The sequence below is a fragment of the Mus musculus genome, chromosome 8 (assembly GCF_000001635.26).
Source record: "Mus musculus strain C57BL/6J chromosome 8, GRCm38.p6 C57BL/6J".
Lineage (NCBI taxonomy): Eukaryota > Metazoa > Chordata > Mammalia > Rodentia > Muridae > Mus > Mus musculus.
In genome coordinates, this window is record NC_000074.6 from 10,003,800 (window position 1) to 10,023,154 (window position 19,355).

At 42.4% G+C, this 19,355-nt stretch overlaps 1 protein-coding gene across 4 annotated transcripts in view; it reads left to right on the forward strand.

The window, feature by feature from the left end:
* The first annotated feature begins 2,429 nt into the window (after nucleotides 1-2,429).
* The window catches only part of Tnfsf13b (tumor necrosis factor (ligand) superfamily, member 13b), a 29,772-nt gene continuing 12,846 nt past the window's right edge, over nucleotides 2,430-19,355 (forward strand). Inside the window, exons 1-4 of one of the 4 annotated variants that reach the window (XR_378661.4) lie at nucleotides 2,434-3,361; nucleotides 3,451-3,535; nucleotides 10,370-10,462; nucleotides 17,574-17,688. Coding sequence is in view for 3 of the 4 variants with exons in the window: in NM_033622.2 (NP_296371.1) it covers nucleotides 3,044-3,361; nucleotides 3,451-3,535; nucleotides 10,370-10,462; nucleotides 17,574-17,630 (553 nt within the window). In the remaining variant the exon portion in view is untranslated. Of the gene's footprint in view, nucleotides 3,362-3,450; nucleotides 3,536-10,369; nucleotides 10,463-17,573; nucleotides 17,689-19,355 lie in introns of all 4 variants that reach the window. The other 3 variants (NM_033622.2, XM_006508775.4, NM_001347309.1) reach the window with 3 other exon arrangements.

Consider the following 19,355-nt stretch of genomic DNA (forward strand, 5'->3'; position numbering starts at 1 on the left):
TATTGCCTGCCCACCTTTGTTTCTTGCTGACGAGTGCATCTCCTCCTGTTGCTGCTCTTGCTGCCTTTCAATTGTCCCAGGGCCCAATGTCTTCACCCTTCCACCATGGACTTGATGCACTGGGATCTTCCAGAGTTTCAGTCACATATTGAGACTTGTGAGGCATCTGGTTTCCTGGACTAAGCAGGCACCGGGTTCTCAGCCTGTCCTGCACACATAGTCATAGTAGGGCTACCCAGCCACTCGTGCAGTCCAATCTTATAAGATTCCATTTACAATCTTTATTCATTCTACAAGTTTATTCATGTAGGGAAAAAAAAAAAAAACCACTATGGAAAAGTGAGCATATGGGTAAAATAGCCAAAATCATGGAAATTGAGGCTGAAAATAAAAAGCAGGTAGCTGTGCTAGTAGTAAAGAGTCAGTTCATGAAATCAGAACGTGGTGGGAAGGATGATGACGGATACAACCAAGCAAAAGAAACATTACAGGACAGCAGCCAAAGCTGAGACAGTAGCACCTCCAACTGGGAGTGCGCACAGCCACAAGCCCACACAGCCGGGGAGCGCCAGTCATCGGAGCTGGAGCAGGGGGTTCCTCAACCCAAAGGAAACAGGCATCTTACGAGGAATTGAGAGTCCCCAACTTAAGTCACCAGAGAAGAACATTTCCATCTCATGATTCAGTCAAAAAATACATAGCAAAGAAACAATATTAAAAACTGTAACGGAAAAACGCCAGTTCTCTCCGTGGGCAGAAACACCAGAATAACAGCCAGGAAAGTAGGGAATATTGTATTTTAAGACCTTAAAGTAAGTGATTGCCAGTCAGGATTGATAGAAATAAAAACACTTTATGCAGCGCGTGGCAGTGGGGTCTATGCTGCAGAAATGATCTGTCTGAATACTATCTAGGGGAGGGGGAGAGTCTCACTCAGAGAAGCCCAGGAAAGAATAAATACATGAGAGCAGTGCAGAAACAAAGGAGAGCTGGGATCCGGCATGGCCAACACAGCAAGTCAGAAAAACAAAAAAACAAACAAAAAAATACTAATAGGACAGGGAGAAATAATTAGCAACATCCTAGCATCCCCCACAACCAACAAACCCACAGGAAACAGCAATCCCTTCTCAAAAAACCTAATGCAAACTTCCTCAGCACCAACATGCAGACCAACTTATTGCATCAAGACAAGATCTAACTATCTGGTATTCCAAGAGATGTGCCGTACGTGGTGGCCACCCACAAACTGCCGAAGGGCAGTGAGTACACCAGTGCTGTGCGGTGGTCAAGCAATAAAGAGTGCACTCACCATCGAGTAAATCTCAGATTAGATCATCAAACCATTTCCTCTGCAGGAAGCAAACCTTTGAGTTAGGGAGAGATAACGTTCATTTCCTAAGAAATCTAAGAGCCCTCACTGTAAAGGAGCTGTTTTTGTGTGAACTCTGTGGGCGTTGTACAGTGGTGCCTGCTAGCCAGAAGGAGGCTTCTTGACAAACTTTTTTGGAAGAAGCAGTGGCCATTGATGCACAGTGACAACCACTACCTGAACCAACACTGGACACTTATTCTAAAATGACCTGGACTCAGATTGGTCTGGGCTTTAAGTTGAGGAGTTTGGCCATGAAGTTCTTTGCCTTATAGAGCAGAGAAGGCAAAGGGCATCTTATAGCCCAGCTAGATAATTCCCTCTGGATAATTATACAGAACAGGAAGAAGGTGCCGTCCTTTGGTCTTGCACTTCTTCGAGTCATTTAATTTCTGTATGTGATTTGGTAATAACACATACCTGAGATATGTGCTTGATTTTGAAGCCGGGTTTTGCTCTGGAGCCCAGGCTAACCCTGAACCCACAATCCTCCTGTCTCAGCTTATCATGTGGTGGAATTCTAATCCTACCATTAAGTCTCATGAGGGAGGGCCAGGGGCAGAAGCTGGATGGGTGGTGGGGAAGCCTCCCTCTGGAATCCTTGCTGCTGTGTGTCCTTGTTTCTGAGATTTTCTTCCTAAGCTTCTGAGGGAAGGCAGCATGAGGCAAAACCACTGCTCAGCAGCCCGAGGTTTAGACAAATGGAGTCTCGGCTAAGTGTTCAATGGCCTGTGCTGACTGAAGATAAACGGATGTTGAGGTACCAGGCTCCCAGCCAGCCTTCCAGACCAGGAAAGACTAAAATGAATGGAGCAGTGCCTTCATGTCACCAAGCCCAGGCACAGACTGAGGACATCCTGTGTCCATACCTGTGAAACGAGTGCCATCAATGTGGAGACTGTGTGTCAGCTCCTAGCGGGGTGGGGGTGGGGACTGAGTCTCTGCCATGCTTCCCTGTAATCCACCCCACATTTAAAGCTCCCCCACCCCACCCCCACCCACCCCCACCCCCGGTGTGGCCTTAAATAGAGCTGTAGCATGTTCTCTTCGTTGCCCCACCAAGACGAGAGCAGAGTTCAGATGGAGTTCAGTCACTCAGCTTTATGGCGCTCCATTTCATCTTCCACTGGGGAGCTGTTGGCTTCCTTGTCCGGCAGCCAAATGCAGTTCAGACTCAAGCACTGAGCTTATCTGACTTGTACATTAATTATCGTTTATTACACCACTAGGCCTTCAGTGTCCCCTTTCCCCTTCCTTAGAAGCCATGTGGCTCCAAGTAGACAGTTCTTAAGAGCACACTGAAGGGAAAGCACCTTCGATAAGCTTGTCTGGAGTGAGTCAGTCTGAACCCCAAGCTGCCCCCCCCCCCAGCCGCCGTGTCAGAGGCCTCGCATCTCCCACAAACAGGACTGTATTGAGATAGAATGAAACATCTTACAAAAACTGAAAGTGAAATGCGGAAGGCAGATTGAGCAATCCATGGAAGGCCAGAGCCAGAGAACCTACTTCAGGGTAGCAAAAGATGCAGAAGAAAGTCAGGAGAGCGCTCCTGGGGGAACCCAGCCCTGCCATGCTCTGAGGGCAGTCTCCCAGGACACAGATGACAGGAAATGACCCACCCCTGTGGTCACTTACTCCAAAGGCCTAGACCTTCAAAGTGCTCCTCGTGGAATGGATGAGTCTGCAAAGACCCTGCCACCACCGTGCCTCTGTTTTTGCTCCGAGAAAGGAGAAGATATGAAAGTGGGATATGATCCCATCACTCCGCAGAAGGAGGAGGGTGCCTGGTTTGGGATCTGCAGGGATGGAAGGCTGCTGGCTGCTACCCTCCTGCTGGCCCTGTTGTCCAGCAGTTTCACAGCGATGTCCTTGTACCAGTTGGCTGCCTTGCAAGCAGACCTGATGAACCTGCGCATGGAGCTGCAGAGCTACCGAGGTTCAGCAACACCAGCCGCCGCGGGTGCTCCAGAGTTGACCGCTGGAGTCAAAGTGAGTTCACCCCTCCTCTGCCTGTGCAGGAGCCCCAGGTATGCCACTCCACAGCTGTCCAGTAACGGACTGGTTGTCTCTTTTCCTAGCTCCTGACACCGGCAGCTCCTCGACCCCACAACTCCAGCCGCGGCCACAGGAACAGACGCGCTTTCCAGGGACCAGAGGAAACAGGTACGGCTGGGGCACAGCAGTTAAGAGCTGGGGCTGTGCTGTGCACACCTGCAAGCCGCCCGGCCGCGGTGAACGAAGCACTTTGTGTAGCTTTGTAGCAATTGCAATAAGCTGCGTGGCGTGCCTTGCCCTACACTGAGCAGGGTGTATGGATAGGAGGATCCCTGTGGGAGGTGACAAGACGACTAGGGTGCACGGATCTCTCGCACTGATGTGTGCTCAAGGACTTAGCCGCAGAGCTCTTCCTGTCACCGCAGTCACGTGACCGCCTGCATCCCAGACAAGAAGCCATTCCCTAGCATTTTCAGATTTCCCATGTTCTGGCCAAGTTCAGATGTGGACAAACCCTGCATTATGAGGTTTTACTAATTTTTTTTTTAAACACACGCGCGCGCACACACACACATTGTGGGGGCAGTTGCAAAACACACAGAAATGGCAAAGACTGTAATGCACCCTTTCCATATGCAACATAATTTCCGTGTAATCAGTCTGGTGTGGCTTCAGTGGTTGTTGTCCATTCCCCAGCGTTTTGCAGAGTTGGGAGTTACTGAAATGGACTTTTCTTCTTGCTTCATGAGGAAAAAAAGAAGCAATACTTGTTTGTTAACAATACAATTCAGCACACTCCTGATGTTGACTGCCTTTTTATTCTTATAAAAAAATTTTTACCTGATAGTCTGAGTGAAAAACAGCTTAAAAGCTATATAAACAACAAAAATTCTTGACTCTCTAAGTTACATGCCAAAAGAGTATGAAAATATTACATGCACCGCAGTACCAAAATTTTTGTGCAAATCTGAAATTTACTGTATGTAGTGTTAGCTACCTTCTAACCTTTTTGCTGAAATAATTACAGCATGTATAGTGCACTGTACACAATAATAGAACATATGCCATGGTGCATATGTAGTAACAGTACATATACCACAATGGATGGAATAATAGCACATAATTACAGAGCATGTAATAAGTGCCCTGTATGTCACGGTGTGTGTAATAACAGTGCATAATCACAGCGCACATAATGGTACAAGCAGTACACTCTGCTGTATTTTATTTCTTATTTTACAATAAATATCTCACTGATTTCTTAGTAATTCCCTTTGTCTAATTTGCTGCTTGTGCTTTAAATAATGATTTTATTATTACTGTGACTGATACAGGATACACAATTTTTCTTGTGTGTATCTCTTGTGTCTGAGGAATTATGCATTCAATAGAACCATAGATTATTATTCAAGTTTCTTATTGTGAACTCTTTGGGGTGACAGGTTTCTATATGCTCATTAGAATTTCATCGTTGTACCTTCATTTCCATACTTATGTAGCATCAGATAGCTCCTCAAGTTTGAGTGTGAACCCCATCCACTAATTATAAATACTGTTCACATGTTTTTATCTTATTTTCAATTTTGTATTTTTAAATTAATTGGTTAGTTATCTATCCTTTTTATTTATTTATTTTAACAATTTGACATTGATGTAATTACTTGCGCTTCACCTTGTATTTTCTTCAAACCTATACAGAGCCGTTGTGATTGTCTGTCTCTTAAAGGGATTTCTGTTTCCTCTGGTTTATCAAGTTAAAGCACATTTGCCCCTCCCTGGCTTTCTAATTACCAAGCTGCAATCCCCTTTACTTGTCTCTTGTTCTGACCAAGCCTTCCTTTGCTCCTAACCTATTAATCCCTGTGTCTTTTGTTGTGGTAAAGCCTCTCACACTTGTATGACTTCCTCCTTTCTCCATCCCCCTTCAGGCTGTTGTCTCAAACAAAAGAATGCAACTATTTTCCATAATTCTGTGCTGGTGAGCTTGTGGAGTCAGTCCTTTATGCAGGACTGGATTTATGTGCTATCACTGGCCTATTTCTCTGCCCAGCTGCTTCGGATGGTCTAAGTAGTTTTACATTTTAGTGGACATCAATACCTAATAGTCAGGCGAGATGCCACAGAGGTCTTAAGTCATGTCTGCTACACTTCCAGGCTTCTAAGGACTGGTTTCAAAAAGAAACCACAACTTCGCCATTCTAAAGAGAACATAGACTCATTTTAAGAGCTTTAAGAGTAAAGAAGAGCAGAGAATTATAATGTATGTCGTTAATTCTAGAACGTTGGAGGTAGATGGAATTAAAGATTTCAGCCTGATCTATATAGAAAGTTCTGGACCAACAGGGCTACATAGGAAGAAAAAGAAGGAAAAGAGACAAAGAGAGACAGAAACAGAAAGAAAGAGAAAGAGAGAGGAATACTAGGGTTAAATATCCTGTAATGATATAATTTTTAAAATTTTCCCATTTGTATATTTTATAGATTTGTGAATTTATGCATCCAAATATTTCAGACTGATGCAACTGGGAGAGGGAAAATAATTAATAATTTGTAAAATTTAAAGAACAATGTACTGTCAATGTATGATATATGTATTTTGTTTTTTTCTTTACATATATTTCCCTAATACTCATAAACCCAAGATGAGAAAGTTTCAGATATGAGACTCAAGGAAAGGAAATATTTCCTATTCCTAGACAATTACAGTATTGACTCTTGTTTTATATATTATCCCTTTGAAACGAGAAATTTTATTTTGTGATCAGTGACCACTGTGATTATCTACTAACCCACAAAAGTTATATGAAACTCGAGGATTTTCTATTGTGGTTTAATCGAGTCTTACTTTTAAATTGAGAAAAATGTATTTGCTTTTGTGAATTTGTGTTACACATCTGGTTGTTCTGATTGTTTTCTTGGACTTAAAATAACCTGGGGTGTTCCTTTTACTTTCAAGGTGTCCACTAAGGCTCTTATCTGGGAGCTGCTTATATCTGTGTCTGAGCTGTGGGTATCTCCATCCTATCTCATCTCACAGCAGCAGAGGGGAAACACAGATCCCTGCCAATTCTTGAGTCCTCCGGGGACAATTAGTACTTTTGCTTAATTTTAAAACTTAGCATTTTGGCATACTTTTTTTTTTAGCTAATTTGAATTGGAATTATATTTTATTAAGCTTAGTACATTTTATAAGGTCATTTTATTATAGTATAATAAACAGAAATGTGGGGAAATCCAGGAATAAAGAATTGCCAAATAGCTTATCATAACCAACAATTCACTCTTAATCCTTTAAATGTGTTTGGAAAGATTCTTAATAATAATAAAGAAAACTGAGCAACATGATCTGAAAATATTACATAATCTAGTTTCCTTAAAACTGCCATCACACAGGACTGTGCTGTGAGCCTTCACGAGCTACATCTTTATTCACTTCACAATCTAAATAAGAACATCTTTAGAGCCTGAGAAGGTGACTTCTTTAGAGCTTACTGGCAAACAGCATTAGCCTGTCATCCCAGCTACTCTGGAGCCAAGGAAGGAGGATCACATGATGAGTTCAGTGCCTGCCTGAGGCAGCTCAGTGAATCGGGAGGCAGAGGCAGGCGGGTTTCTGAGTTCGAGGCCAGCCTGGTCTACAGAGTGAGTTCCAGGACAGCCAGGGCTACACAGAGAAACCCTGTCTCAGAAAAAAAAAAAAAAAAAAAAAGATTCCTGCCTCAAATTTAACGAGGGAAGAGGAGTCAGCTCAGTGGTCCAGCTTCTGCCTCGAATGCACGGGGCCCCAGGACCAAGCTTCAGCATCTCCCCACTTGTTAGTCAACAGGAAAAGTAAATGGGCAGGAGGCTGCGAATTTCCATTCTTATTTTGTTTCACGTACCTTTGCTTTCTGACTTAGGATGGTACCTCCAGAGGGACAGCAGATAGGAAAGCTTCTTGACATAGGAATCCCAGTCCTTAGAACCGCAAGTCAAATGAGTGTCCGTCCCTTGAAGACAACCAAGCCTCTGACATTGTGTAGTATCAGACATCACGTATTAGGACAGGTATCCCTTGGTTAGCTCAGAAAAACTGGGTTCTAATGGAGCTGAGTAACTAGGTTCTGTACGTCTGTACTTTGTAGTACTGACCTCACCATTTCATATCCACTGTGTTGTTCCGTGGACTTCCGTGGACAAAGTTACTATTCTCTGTGATGTTCTGTGTTCCTAATGCAGGTTAGCTCACACCCATTCTCTGTCTAGGATTGTCTAATACTTTGATTTTAGAAAGACAAAACTCTCTTTTAAAAACGTTGTATTGATTATTTTGTGGATAACATTTATCAAAGCTCCTGCAGCAGTAGCAGTGGTAAAGCAGAGGTGGAAACGGGACAGTTAGGAGATATAAAGGGGGGCAGAGGGACCCAGAGATCACAAGAGCAAGGACCAGGATCGTTTAAGATTCACAACCACGCAAGAACTATCTGTATTTTATCTCCAAATAATAATTATTGGACAGGGCTGTTGAGATGGCTCAGCGGGTAAGAGCACCAACTGTTCTTCCGAAGGTCCTGAGTTCAAATCCCAGCAACCACATGGTGGCTCACAATCACCCATAATGAAATCTGACACCCTCTTCTGGTGTGTCTGAAGACAGCAACAGTGTAGTTAATCTATAATAATAAATAAATCTTTAAAAAAATAATTATTGGACAACTTGGGTCACTCTGCCTTGTTTCTACCCATTTATCCACACAGACTTCTCAGTTTGGAATCGGGTTTTGAATTATACAGGGTTACAAAGATAGTTCAGAGCCTTTGGGAATACCTTTGCCCAGCCTCCCTTAACTATGTGGCTCCAGGCCAAAAGAAGAAATCCAAACTAATGGTCATCTAGGAACTCAACACCAGCTGTAACTTGGGAGTTTAGGTTCCATCCAGAATGCTCTACTGCATTTAACAATTGTAAAATTTAGAAATTAGAGGATATCATGCAAACATAATACCTAATATTGTAACACAAGTCTTCTCTTGGATAAAGAGAAGTGCCAATGCTATTTTTGAGTGGCCTTTCTTGATCTCCATAATCCAATCCAAGGAAGGGAAAGCCGTGTTGTTTTCCAAGTTGGAAATGTTGGCTTAGCCTTTCCAGGATAGCTTGACCTACAGGCTGCACCATGTCTAAAGGAATGCAGTGTAGAACTTAACCATTTAGGTGAACTTGAGCCTCCTACCAGGCATGGGTGGGCCCCTTCCTAGAACAGCTGGCTGTTCTAGGTGATCTTTGACCCAGTCTTCACTCATTTTTTTTCTCCTCTTTTTCAGTGGAAAGGCTCCCCTGAACCCTGCCCTGTGTGTGTGTGTGTGTGTGTGTGTGTGTGTGTTGCAAGAGCTGGCATTTCTTCAATTTCCAAAATTGTCTTTAAAATTGGAAATACGGATCTGATAACCAAATATCTGAACCCTGTTCTGGTTGAGCTAGAAGTTTTGGGAAATGGGAGTCAGGAAGCCAAGCCAGTCGGTGCAGCCAAGCAAGGCTGTTTTCTGGAGTCATCCATCGTGGTGAATGATACATGCAAGTTGATATAATACTGGAAAATCGTAGGTTGAAAAAGGTAGATAAGTTGGCTTTCTGAGTATCAGAACTATGCAGGATGCCGGGGGAAGATCTTTCTAGCTCTTCTTGAAACATCAATATTTCTTCATAGCTTTAGCTTTTGTACTTCTCAGACATGAATATTTTCAAAATGATTTTTATAATTTCAAGTGATATGCTATTCGTATTAATAATTCCAGATGGCCAACATGTAGGTGAGTTTTAAGTCAAATCAGCATGCCCTGGAATCACCTTAGAAGAGAAACGTTTGAGGGATTATCTAAATCAGGTTGGCCTGTGAATGTATCTCTGGGAGAGTGCTTTGGCTATTATGTAGAAGACTCAGACCATTTTGAGGGTTACCATTCCATGGGAGGCTCTGAACTATGGGAGAATGAAAAAAAGATAGCCAACCACCAGCCAGCAAGGGAGGAGGAAGTCTCCCTCTCCCTCTCCCGCTCCCCCTCCCCCTCCCCCTTCCCCCCCTCTCTGCTCTTGACTGTGATGTAATGTATGATCTGATGTAATAGCTTATGATGTAATAGCTGCTGGAGTCCCTACTTGGATTTCCTTTAAACAATTTCTTTTAAACAATGGCCTGTTCCATGTAATTGTAAGCCTCCTCTGTCAGAGCATTTGACACAGCACCATCAGTGAACCCAGGAAAGCTGGTAACACTGTCTTCTATTCAGTTGTTGTTTTTATAGGCGAGCTCCTCTGGACAGGTGCAAGTTCATCCCAGTGGTGGTGTCCTTTAAAGGACACACCTGTCTCTAAAGAGGTAAACCCTGTCCAGTTGGGCAGACAGCCATTGTATGGCATTGTGTTGTCACTCTGAAGTGAATGAGAAAGGGAGGAGCCAGCGTGGCAGAGTGTGTTCTCTATGGACCTCTGGATGGTGACCTTTACCCTGCAATAAAGTTTTTCATTAGGCAAAAACATGGTTTTTATTTTAAATTAAGAATTGATGTATATTACGTATAAAATGTAGAGGTTCCATTATAATAGTTTCATACATTATAATATACACCTTGATCCTATACATACCTACCCCTGCTGCCTGCCTTTTACCATCCTTCTTATACATCATGTAACAGTTTCCTCTAAGACTGAAACATTCCATCATGCAGGAAGCTACCTAAACAGGAAGCTAAACATTCAAAATAGCTTCAGGAAGTCCCAGAAACAGACCAGATTCAGTAGGCCCCTCCCCACTAGAGTAAGCAATAAAAGCTGAGAGCCCTTATCAGACCAAAGGAAGCTATCTTGGTTTGAATATTTTCGGCACAGGAAATGGCAGTACTAGGAGGTATGGACCTGTTGGAGCAGGTGTGGCCTTGTTGAAGGAAGTGTGTCACTGTGGGGGTGGGCTTTTAGACTCTCCTCCTAGCTGCCTAAAAAGCCAGTCTTCTGTTTGTCTTCAGAACAAGATGTAGACCTCTCAGCTCCTCCTGCACCATGCCTGCCTGGATGCCGCCATTCTCAACATGATGATAATGGAATGAACCTCAGAAACAGTAAGCCAGCGCCAATTAAATGTTGTCCTTTATAAGAGTTGCCTTGGTCATAGTGACTCTTTATAGCAATGCAAACTGTAACTAAGACAGAAGTTGGTACTGGGGATTGGGGTATTGCTGTTGTAGTCCTGACCGTGCTTTTGTTTGGAGGAATGTGGATTTGTAGCAGGATGCTTTAAGTAAGGCTTAATGGACCATCCTAGTAGGAACACGGAAGACATTAGTGCAGAGGGTGATTTCAACTGTGCAGGCCTGACTCAAGTTGTTATAATGGAAAAGAATTTTAGTATGTGGCCCATTGACTGTCCTTGTGATATTTTGATGAAGAATGTGGCTGCTTTTCACCCTTGTCTGAAAAGTCTACCTGTGGCTAAGGTGAAGAGATTTAGATTAATTGCTTTGACAAAGGAAGTCTCAAAACAGCCTGGTATAAATTCTGTTATGTGGTTACTAGTTTACTCTTACTAAGAGCATTTGGATGAAAAGGAACACATTGAGAAAGGAAAAATAAAAAAAAAATGTGTGGTTCAAGTATTAAAGGGGAGCCAGGAAGCAGAATGGAGCTGAAGCCTGCATTCAAGGAGATAAATAGATTTAGGGACTGTGTTCTTGAGGAAAGATCCCACCTTGCTAAGTTTATTGTGCTTTTGTAATTGAACGGGGACTTGGTGATTGTTTTCATCTGGGATTTTAGTCTGGAATAAACTACAGTCTAGAAATGAAGAACACAACTGTGATAACCTTGAGGAATAGTGGCCATGAAAAGCTTAGTTCCGAGGCAAGGCAAGGTGGTGCATACCTTTAATCCCAGGAGACAGAAGCAAGCAGATCGCTGAGTTCAAGGCCAGCCTGGTACATGCCTTTAATCCCAGAACTCTGGAGACAGAGGCATGCAGATCTCTGAGTTTAAGGTCAGTTTACAGAGGAAGTTCAAGGACAGTCAAGCTTAGGCAGGGAAGGAGTTGGAAAACAGAAAGCTGGTGGTAATGGAGTAGAACAAGAGGGTCATGTCTCAGCCCCAGTAAGCAGCCAAAGTCAGCACCTTTAACTATGTGACTCTGGCTTTAATGTCAAGAATCGAAGGGACTACTGGGACAACTGATGCTGGTTAGCTAGGGCTAAGAAATGAGCAGTGATTAAGAAGAGATGATACCAGTGAGGTAAACCTGGCAAGTGTTTTCCGAGCATGCAAAGAAGCTGTGTTCCGGAGATAGCCATGCTATCTCATGCTGCAGCTGAATTTGGTAATGTTTAAGAATCACCCAGGTGTTACTGGTGTTGAAGGTATGAAGAGGCCATGGAGAACAGCTGAGGCTTGGCACTGTGAGAGGCCAGGGAAGGCCGCTGATGAAGGTGCAGCCTCAGGTGCAGTTGATGGCCAAAGACTGAAGGAATCATGCAAAGAAGTTGAGGCTTGGCACCATGAAGAGAGCCTATTGGCACCTATGAGAGGCTATTGGTGAAGCCTAGCTGCTGTGGGTAAGTCCAGCATATTGAAGATGCCAGTAACATGGGATGGCCACCAAGAACAGCAGCAACAGTGGAGTGGAGTCAACCAGAGCCTAGAGTGCTACAAAGGGCAGAGCTGGAGGTGAAATGACACCCTTTGGAGGAGCCCAGAAGTGTTGATCCCAGACACTGGACTAAATGAATTTTGCATTATGCTGTGTTTCATAGACTCATGTATTTGAACAAGCCCAGGAGGGCCAGGGAGTGGAATGAGGTAGTTTGAATATGCTTGGCACAGGGAATGACACTCTTAGAAGGTGTGGCCTTGTTAGAGGAAGTGTGTTACTGCGGGAGTGGGCTTTTAGACCCTCCTCCTAGATGCCTGGAAGCCAGTCTTCTCCTGTTTGCCTTCAGAATAAGATGTAGACCTCTCAGCTCCTCCAGTGCCATCCCTGCCTGGATGCCGGCATGCTTCTCACCGTGATGATGATGGACCGAACCTCTGAACCAGCCCCAATTAAAGGTTGTCCTTTATAAGAGTTGCTTAGCTCATGGTGTCTCTTTAGAGCAATGCAAACCCTAACTAAGACAGAAGCTGAGCTGCAAAGAAGATTCTCAGGGGAGAAAGCCAGCAGAGAAGATTCTGAGACCACATCACCTGTCTAAAAGAAGCAGAAACCAACTGAGCTGCCTGCAAGAGGCAGGCTGCATGCTGTGGGCTGAGCTCCAGGTTCCCGGCTTTGTGAGTGTCACCCATGCTGGGTGTAGGCTTTGGTGATGCAGCTGTCTTTGAGTCATTCCTGCTTTATAAGTAACCCCAATAAAAATGACTCAGGCTTCACCAAGTTGGACTTTGATGGTATCCATACTTTGGTCTGTCATGGGTCTCTGATCTGGGGTGACTATGTGTGTGGGTTACATCTCCCCAGAACAACAGTATGTGGGCTTTTTCCTCTGTCCAAACAACCCCCTCTTTACTTTTGTGTTATATGTGTTTGTGTGACTATGTGTTATATTACATATGTGTTGTATACATCATAACATCATATCATATATATAAATGTAGATTTCACATATACAAATCTATTATATTAGCAAATATACATATTTATCTTCCCGATTCTGTCATATTTCACTTAATTTGGCAATCTACCATCCATCCATTTTTCTGAAAACGGCATAATTTATTTTATGCCTGAATAAAACTCTATCGTATATACATCCCACTTTTTAAATGCTAATTCGATGGGCAGTGTAGGCAGTATTCCATAGCTTAGCTGTTATAAATAGATGTACAATAAACATGAAAATGCATATTTCTGTATTGCATGCTGCAGTAGACTTCTTTGTGAATATTCCCAGGGGTGATAACACATTTTGAATGAGCCAAGGGAAGCCCAGGGTCATTTGGAGGAACAGAACAAAGTTATCATAAAGGTTACAATAATAAATTAGCAATTCAGTGTATATATATATATATATATACACACACACACACATATATATATATACACACATATATATATATATATCAACCAATTAGCAAATAAACAAATTCCTTCCATTTACTACATAATACCTGCAAATTTCAATATAATCTGGCTTTTATAACACTACAAAATACATACTAGATAATAAGCAGAAGTATGGTCCGACTTCATTTTCACCGGTTGTCCATTCAGCTTACAGAAGCTGTGTGTTCTCCATGATTGGCAGCGTGCCATGATTCTCCTGTGTGATGTCTGTCTCCTTGGCAATAGCAACAATAACAGGACCAGTTAGTTATTTGGGGAACCAGTAATTATTTTCAAATATAGACTTTTACTTCCCAAGCAGGAACAGACTGCTTCTGTACTTGTCCCCACCATGGACAGGAATAGTTTAGCTGGGTTTGAGGATGGATTATAGATTTGGAAAAATGTACCCAGGATCCCAGGTTATGGGAACTAGAAAGAAACAGGAAGCAGAAAAGATGTTCTGAGCTGTCTAATGTTTACAGGCATGGAGACCCACTCCTCAATCTTGTAAAGAGGGAATTCTGTGGGTGCTCATCTGTCCCAGTGTCTTTTCAAGTCTGGCTTTTCTCCGTCCTTGACATGATTACCAAAATACTTGTCAGGGCACACTGGGAAACTGTTTCAGGAGAAAAGCTCTGTGTGTGACATTCTTTCCTCATGAACCAGTCATAACCACACACAATTACATAATGGTTATTTTGTTTATATTGGACTTTGATTGGTTGAAATATTATACAGCCAACCAGATTCAGCTTGAAGGACTTTGATTCTGATACACAAAGTGAAACATTAGTGGCTTCGTTCCTGTTGCAAATCATGTGCTTCAAATTTTCTAGATTAAAAAGTATATGGATGTTAGATTGCAAGTTATAGCTTTTATATAGGGAGACACGCTTTCCATGTGAGTAACATTTAAGAGCCCCAGCTAACACTGAAGACTGTTGGCTTTCTTCACATCAGTCCTGAGTGAGGGCAGCTGTGTCCATCCCTCAGGAATTTCGCTTTATAAACTACTTGCTTCACTGAGCCAGTCTTTTTCTTTTAGTTATATTATGCAGTTTAATGTGAGTGAATATTCTTGAGATCTAAAATGTGACCATTCTCAGATTATTCATGATGGTTTCCTGTATCACTGTGTCAGGATTTATAGAGACACCTTCTGTGGCTCAGTCTCTGATGGGTTCTCCTGCCAACTTAGCTGAGCAGAAAACTTTGTTAAACATTTTATATAATTTCAGTTGTGGGAGAGGGAGAGGGAGAGGTATTTTTAAACCCATGAAATACTAAGCACTATTAATGAATTTCACAGTTGTTGTCAATAGCTGCTTCTTTCATTAGACTTTGGATCTCTAGACTGGTATGGCTATATATTATACTATTGGGAAATATTACAGTTGTCTGAGTTTGGTTCACTGTGAAGCAAATCTTTTGTTGCACTGCTATAGATATCATAAAATAAGATCTGTATTGAATGACCCTCATAATAGAAACTGGAAAAAGTTTAATGGTAGATTTCAAATTTCTTAAAAGAAAAAAAAAAAAACTCTATCCAAAAAGCCCCGAGACCTTCTTGACTCCGTGCTGCTGATGAACTAGCCCGTTTGGTGAGTATGCCTGAGATCCTGGTACTCAGCAGCCAGTTTGATAGCCTGTTTCCATCTCTGAGAAGCACTTCTTACAACAAAATTTCTCTTCTACGGGTTATATTTCTCATGATACATGTGAAACTATTATTTTTCAATGTGCAGGCTAGAGCCAAGTTTTAGTTCAGACAAAATTAAAGTATAATATTTTCTTACCAGCTTGGTGGTGGGTTTGAACAGATAGGATTGGTAGGACACAGATATAAGGGTGTGGCAGTGTCCTGCTGAGCCTAAAGAAACAGTCAGAGAGGAATTCCAGTAGGAAGGTCTTGCATCTTGCCTTTATTACCTTCAGTTAGTATAACATTCTCTACCAGTGCCCTCTTAGCACGTTCCCAGCTGTACGACTGCACTGTGTTAAAACCAACAGCGCTAACACTACTAACAGTGTTACTTTGTGGGTTCCTACAGGGGGATAGATTCTAAGATTACATCAGCACCGTTTCACTTAGTCATCAGGCACACACACAAGAAGAAGGGGGATTAATTTCAAAGAGGAGATGGCTCATAAAAGAGGGCAGAAGAGGGTAACGAGTGAATGTGGTCAGAGTCAGAACACATAGCATATTGAAAAATGACTTTACGATAGTCATTACTTTGTACAATGAATATATACTAATAAAAAGCTTGATTATTAGTTTTTTTTAGAAAGGTAGATGGGAGGAGGGGGGTGTAGTCTTGGATGGCCTGGAATGCACTGTGTAGGCCAGACTGCCCTCGAATGCGTAGAGACTCCTCAGCCTCTGCCTCCTGACTACTTTTTAATTTTTATTTTTTTCATGCATGCTTAGATTTATGATTTGCATTTGCAAAGGCATTTACTGCGTCTTGTGGTTCTCCTTACACATCAGCAGAAAGGCCCTGCATTTGTGTTGGGCCGTTTTCCCTTTAACAGTTGTTCTTGGTTCCCTCGATATGTGTGGTTTGACTTGATGATTCCAGGAGGTCTTATTGACTGTGCAGCCTCAGAAAACCTTACATCATATTTTAAATGTTTTTTGTTTGTTTGTTTGTTCCTTTTTGGGGGGGGGTGTTTGTTTTCTCCTCCATCCAAAATTATTCTGCTGAAAAAGCTTGACTTTGGCTGTAGAGCAAAATAGAATTAGAACTCTGGTCTTATGCTGGCATCTCAGGCTCTGAAAAAGCTATCTATACTCCCTAAATAAAGCCAGCCTTCCAGCACCTGATTTTTAGAGTTCTCATCAATATCAAGACAGAACTCACAACAAGCCTTGGGGTGGTATTTATCACTTCTGTATGTCAGTAAGTCATGGCAGTTACTTTCATTTCTAGACGTGGCAAAATCATACTTTTTTGCTGCAAGTCACTATTTATGTTAGATTTTTATTAAAGGAAAATTATTTTAGGAAATCCTTATAAACGTAACTCTTCAAATATATGGTGTATGTAAAAACCAAAGGACCTGCCTGGGTCTACATCAGCTCTCCAATATATGTTATGGTTTCCAGTTTATCCTTTCCATGGGATTTCTGAGTGTGTGAATGAGTGGGTCTCTGATTCCTGTGCCCTCTCTTGGGCTCTTTTACTTCTGTTGATTTATCCTGTTCAAGTTCAATGTTATAGATTTTGTTTCATATTATTATATTTTATTTTGTTATTTGAAAGAAAGAGAGAGAGGGAGGGAGGGAGGGAGGGAGGGAGGGAGGGAGGGAGGAAGGAAGGGAGGAAGGGAGGAAGGAAGGAAGGAAGGAAGGAAGGAAGGAGGAAGGAAGGAAGGAAAGAAAACCTAGCCACTAGGGCAAAGGTTAACAACTGAGCTGTCATTCATACCTGCTGGGAGAGGGAAGGTCAGTTTTCTCCAAAGAAGTGACACTGGGTATATCAACCGCTCACTGTAGGCTTCAAGTTCAGGAGTAGTTGAAGAACACATCGTGAACACCACAGCTTTTCTGTGTTCTTTTGTTTGGTTACAGCTTGCTGGGGTTTTTGATTTTTTTGTTTGTTTGTTGTTGTTTTCTCTTCAGTGTTCTATTTTGTTGGTTTTGGAGGGTTTTATTATATCGAGTTTGTGTTTCTTGGTTTTTGGTTTGGGTTTTTTGTTTGTTTTGTTTTGTTTTTCTCTTCAGAAAGATATTAAAGTTTGGTGGGGAGGGAGGGAAGAGAAGGACTTAGGGGAGGGGAAGAATATTATCAACATGTATTTAAATTTATTAATTGTTTTATTTTAAATAATAATATAAAAAATAAAAACGAATAAATCTGCTTTAAAAATATTTGGAGCTGAGACTGGATGGTACAGATAGCCTCTCACTGTGTTTCCAAAACACTGAAGCCCAGCCTTGGGTGTCAAGACCTCTGTGTGTTTAAAGGGGGCAATTTCACAAAGACCCTGTGAAGACACCATTCTGCAAGTAGTGTGAAGCTGTTAGAGCTCCTAGGGACACAGGGTTAGCTATAGCTTCTCCCTTCTTCGTGGCCTTCTTGCTTCTGCCAATAACTAAAACACTGTGGTTTTTTGTTTTTTGTTTGTTTACTTTTCAGTCATTCAAGACTGTCTGCAGCTGATTGCAGACAGCGACACGCCGACTATACGAAAAGGTAATGACCGGCCATCCTCTGTGTCTGATTAGGATTCAGTCCAGCGTGGCTGATGCTTGTAAGTCTCAAATCTAAGGTAGAGTTTGAACTGTAGCTCCTATCAGCCACCCTCTAGAGTTCTTATAACATGAGCCTTTTCAAACTGACTAGGGAATAATCACACAGACTGGTATAATAACACAGTAAACATATGACCTCAGATTAAAATTTAGATAATCAGAACACTTTGAGTTTAGCTTTTATTGTTCGGGGAAGTGTTGGCTTCTACAGAGACACGTGGCTGTCTTCATGTGTCTGCCTCTACTCCTTGGCTGGAGATCTCCTCGGGGAATGGAAGTGAGGCTGCCTTATCCTAAAAGTTGTAATTTTATCAGTTTTTAATGTGCAGTGAGAACTTAATGATGGATCATTTCCTCTTCTTCAGAGTGGAATGCTTTCAATTTGATTTTGCTTTCTTGAAGCTTTGCTAGTTTTAATTTTAGAAAGAAAAAAAGAGTAGTTTCTCTAATAGTAGCCAAACACAAAAATACACTTTTCACCCCATTTCCCAAATAACACCACCCACAATTTTGAGCCAGAGGAAGGACAGAGCACAAGGGCTCTGTTGACAGACTCCTGAGCAGTTTGCTGCTCCTGCAGGGTTTCAGGGGACTACCGAGGCTCTTTGTCACCTTGTTACCCTTGATGTCCTACTCCAGAACAACCTCTTCTCCCCCTAATTTAGTCCAGTTTCTCATAGATCTGTGCACACCACTCTTGCACGCAGCGGCACCCTGAAAAATAAATATTTTGGAAACATCGATGCACTGCAGTCCCTGACAAGATAAAATAGTTGTTGAACAAAAATGTACAAGGAAGGAATGATCCTTGTGTTTTCACTGGGGCACACAGACATGAGCAGCATCGCTGTGACTTTTTCATGAGTGTAACACTGTATGTTGCTGTATCACAGTGACTTTTCTTATGAGTGTATCACTGTACTTTGTTGTTTTCACTCTCCTGTCAGGACTGCCTGCCATGCCAACCCTCCGTCTCCTGCTTAAGGATCTGTTTCCTCCCTTTGGTTTTCTTACCACAGAACCACACGTGTTTCCACAGGTTTTCATCTCTCTTCCTACATACCTCCTCATTATTCATATTCTGCTACATTTGGCATGCATGCACGCTCACATACACACACGCACACACACACACACCAGAATCATGCCATATTTGTCTTTCTAGGTCTGTGTCTCATTCAAGACAATGACCTCCAGTCCCACCCACTTTCTTGTGAGTGTAAATAATTCCCTTCCTCTTACAGCTGGATCAAAATCAAACGGTGTGCACACTACACTGCGCACTTGTCTGGTGACGCATTTACTCAGTTTACATACAGTGACTGAATCACTGAGAATATTGAAGGGTTTGTATGGAAGAAAATCTATGTGGGTTTTATTTCGATGGAGTTTGACCACTAATGACTAATGGGAAGAAAAGAAAAAAGAAGAAAGCCCATGGATTGACAAGCAAGCACTGTACAAGGACAACTGGGACCGAGTGGAAGCAGAGCTAGCCAGGGCACAGGGATTTCTGAGTCCTTGGCCCCCAGCTGGAGTTTAGACCACACTTGGTGGCCAGGGATGGAGAAGCACGTTAGGATAGATAACACGTGCTGGCTGGCCTTTGCAGTGAGTCTCGGGTTCTATTTTGCATTTATACTTTTATAGGTAATTTTAATGGTGT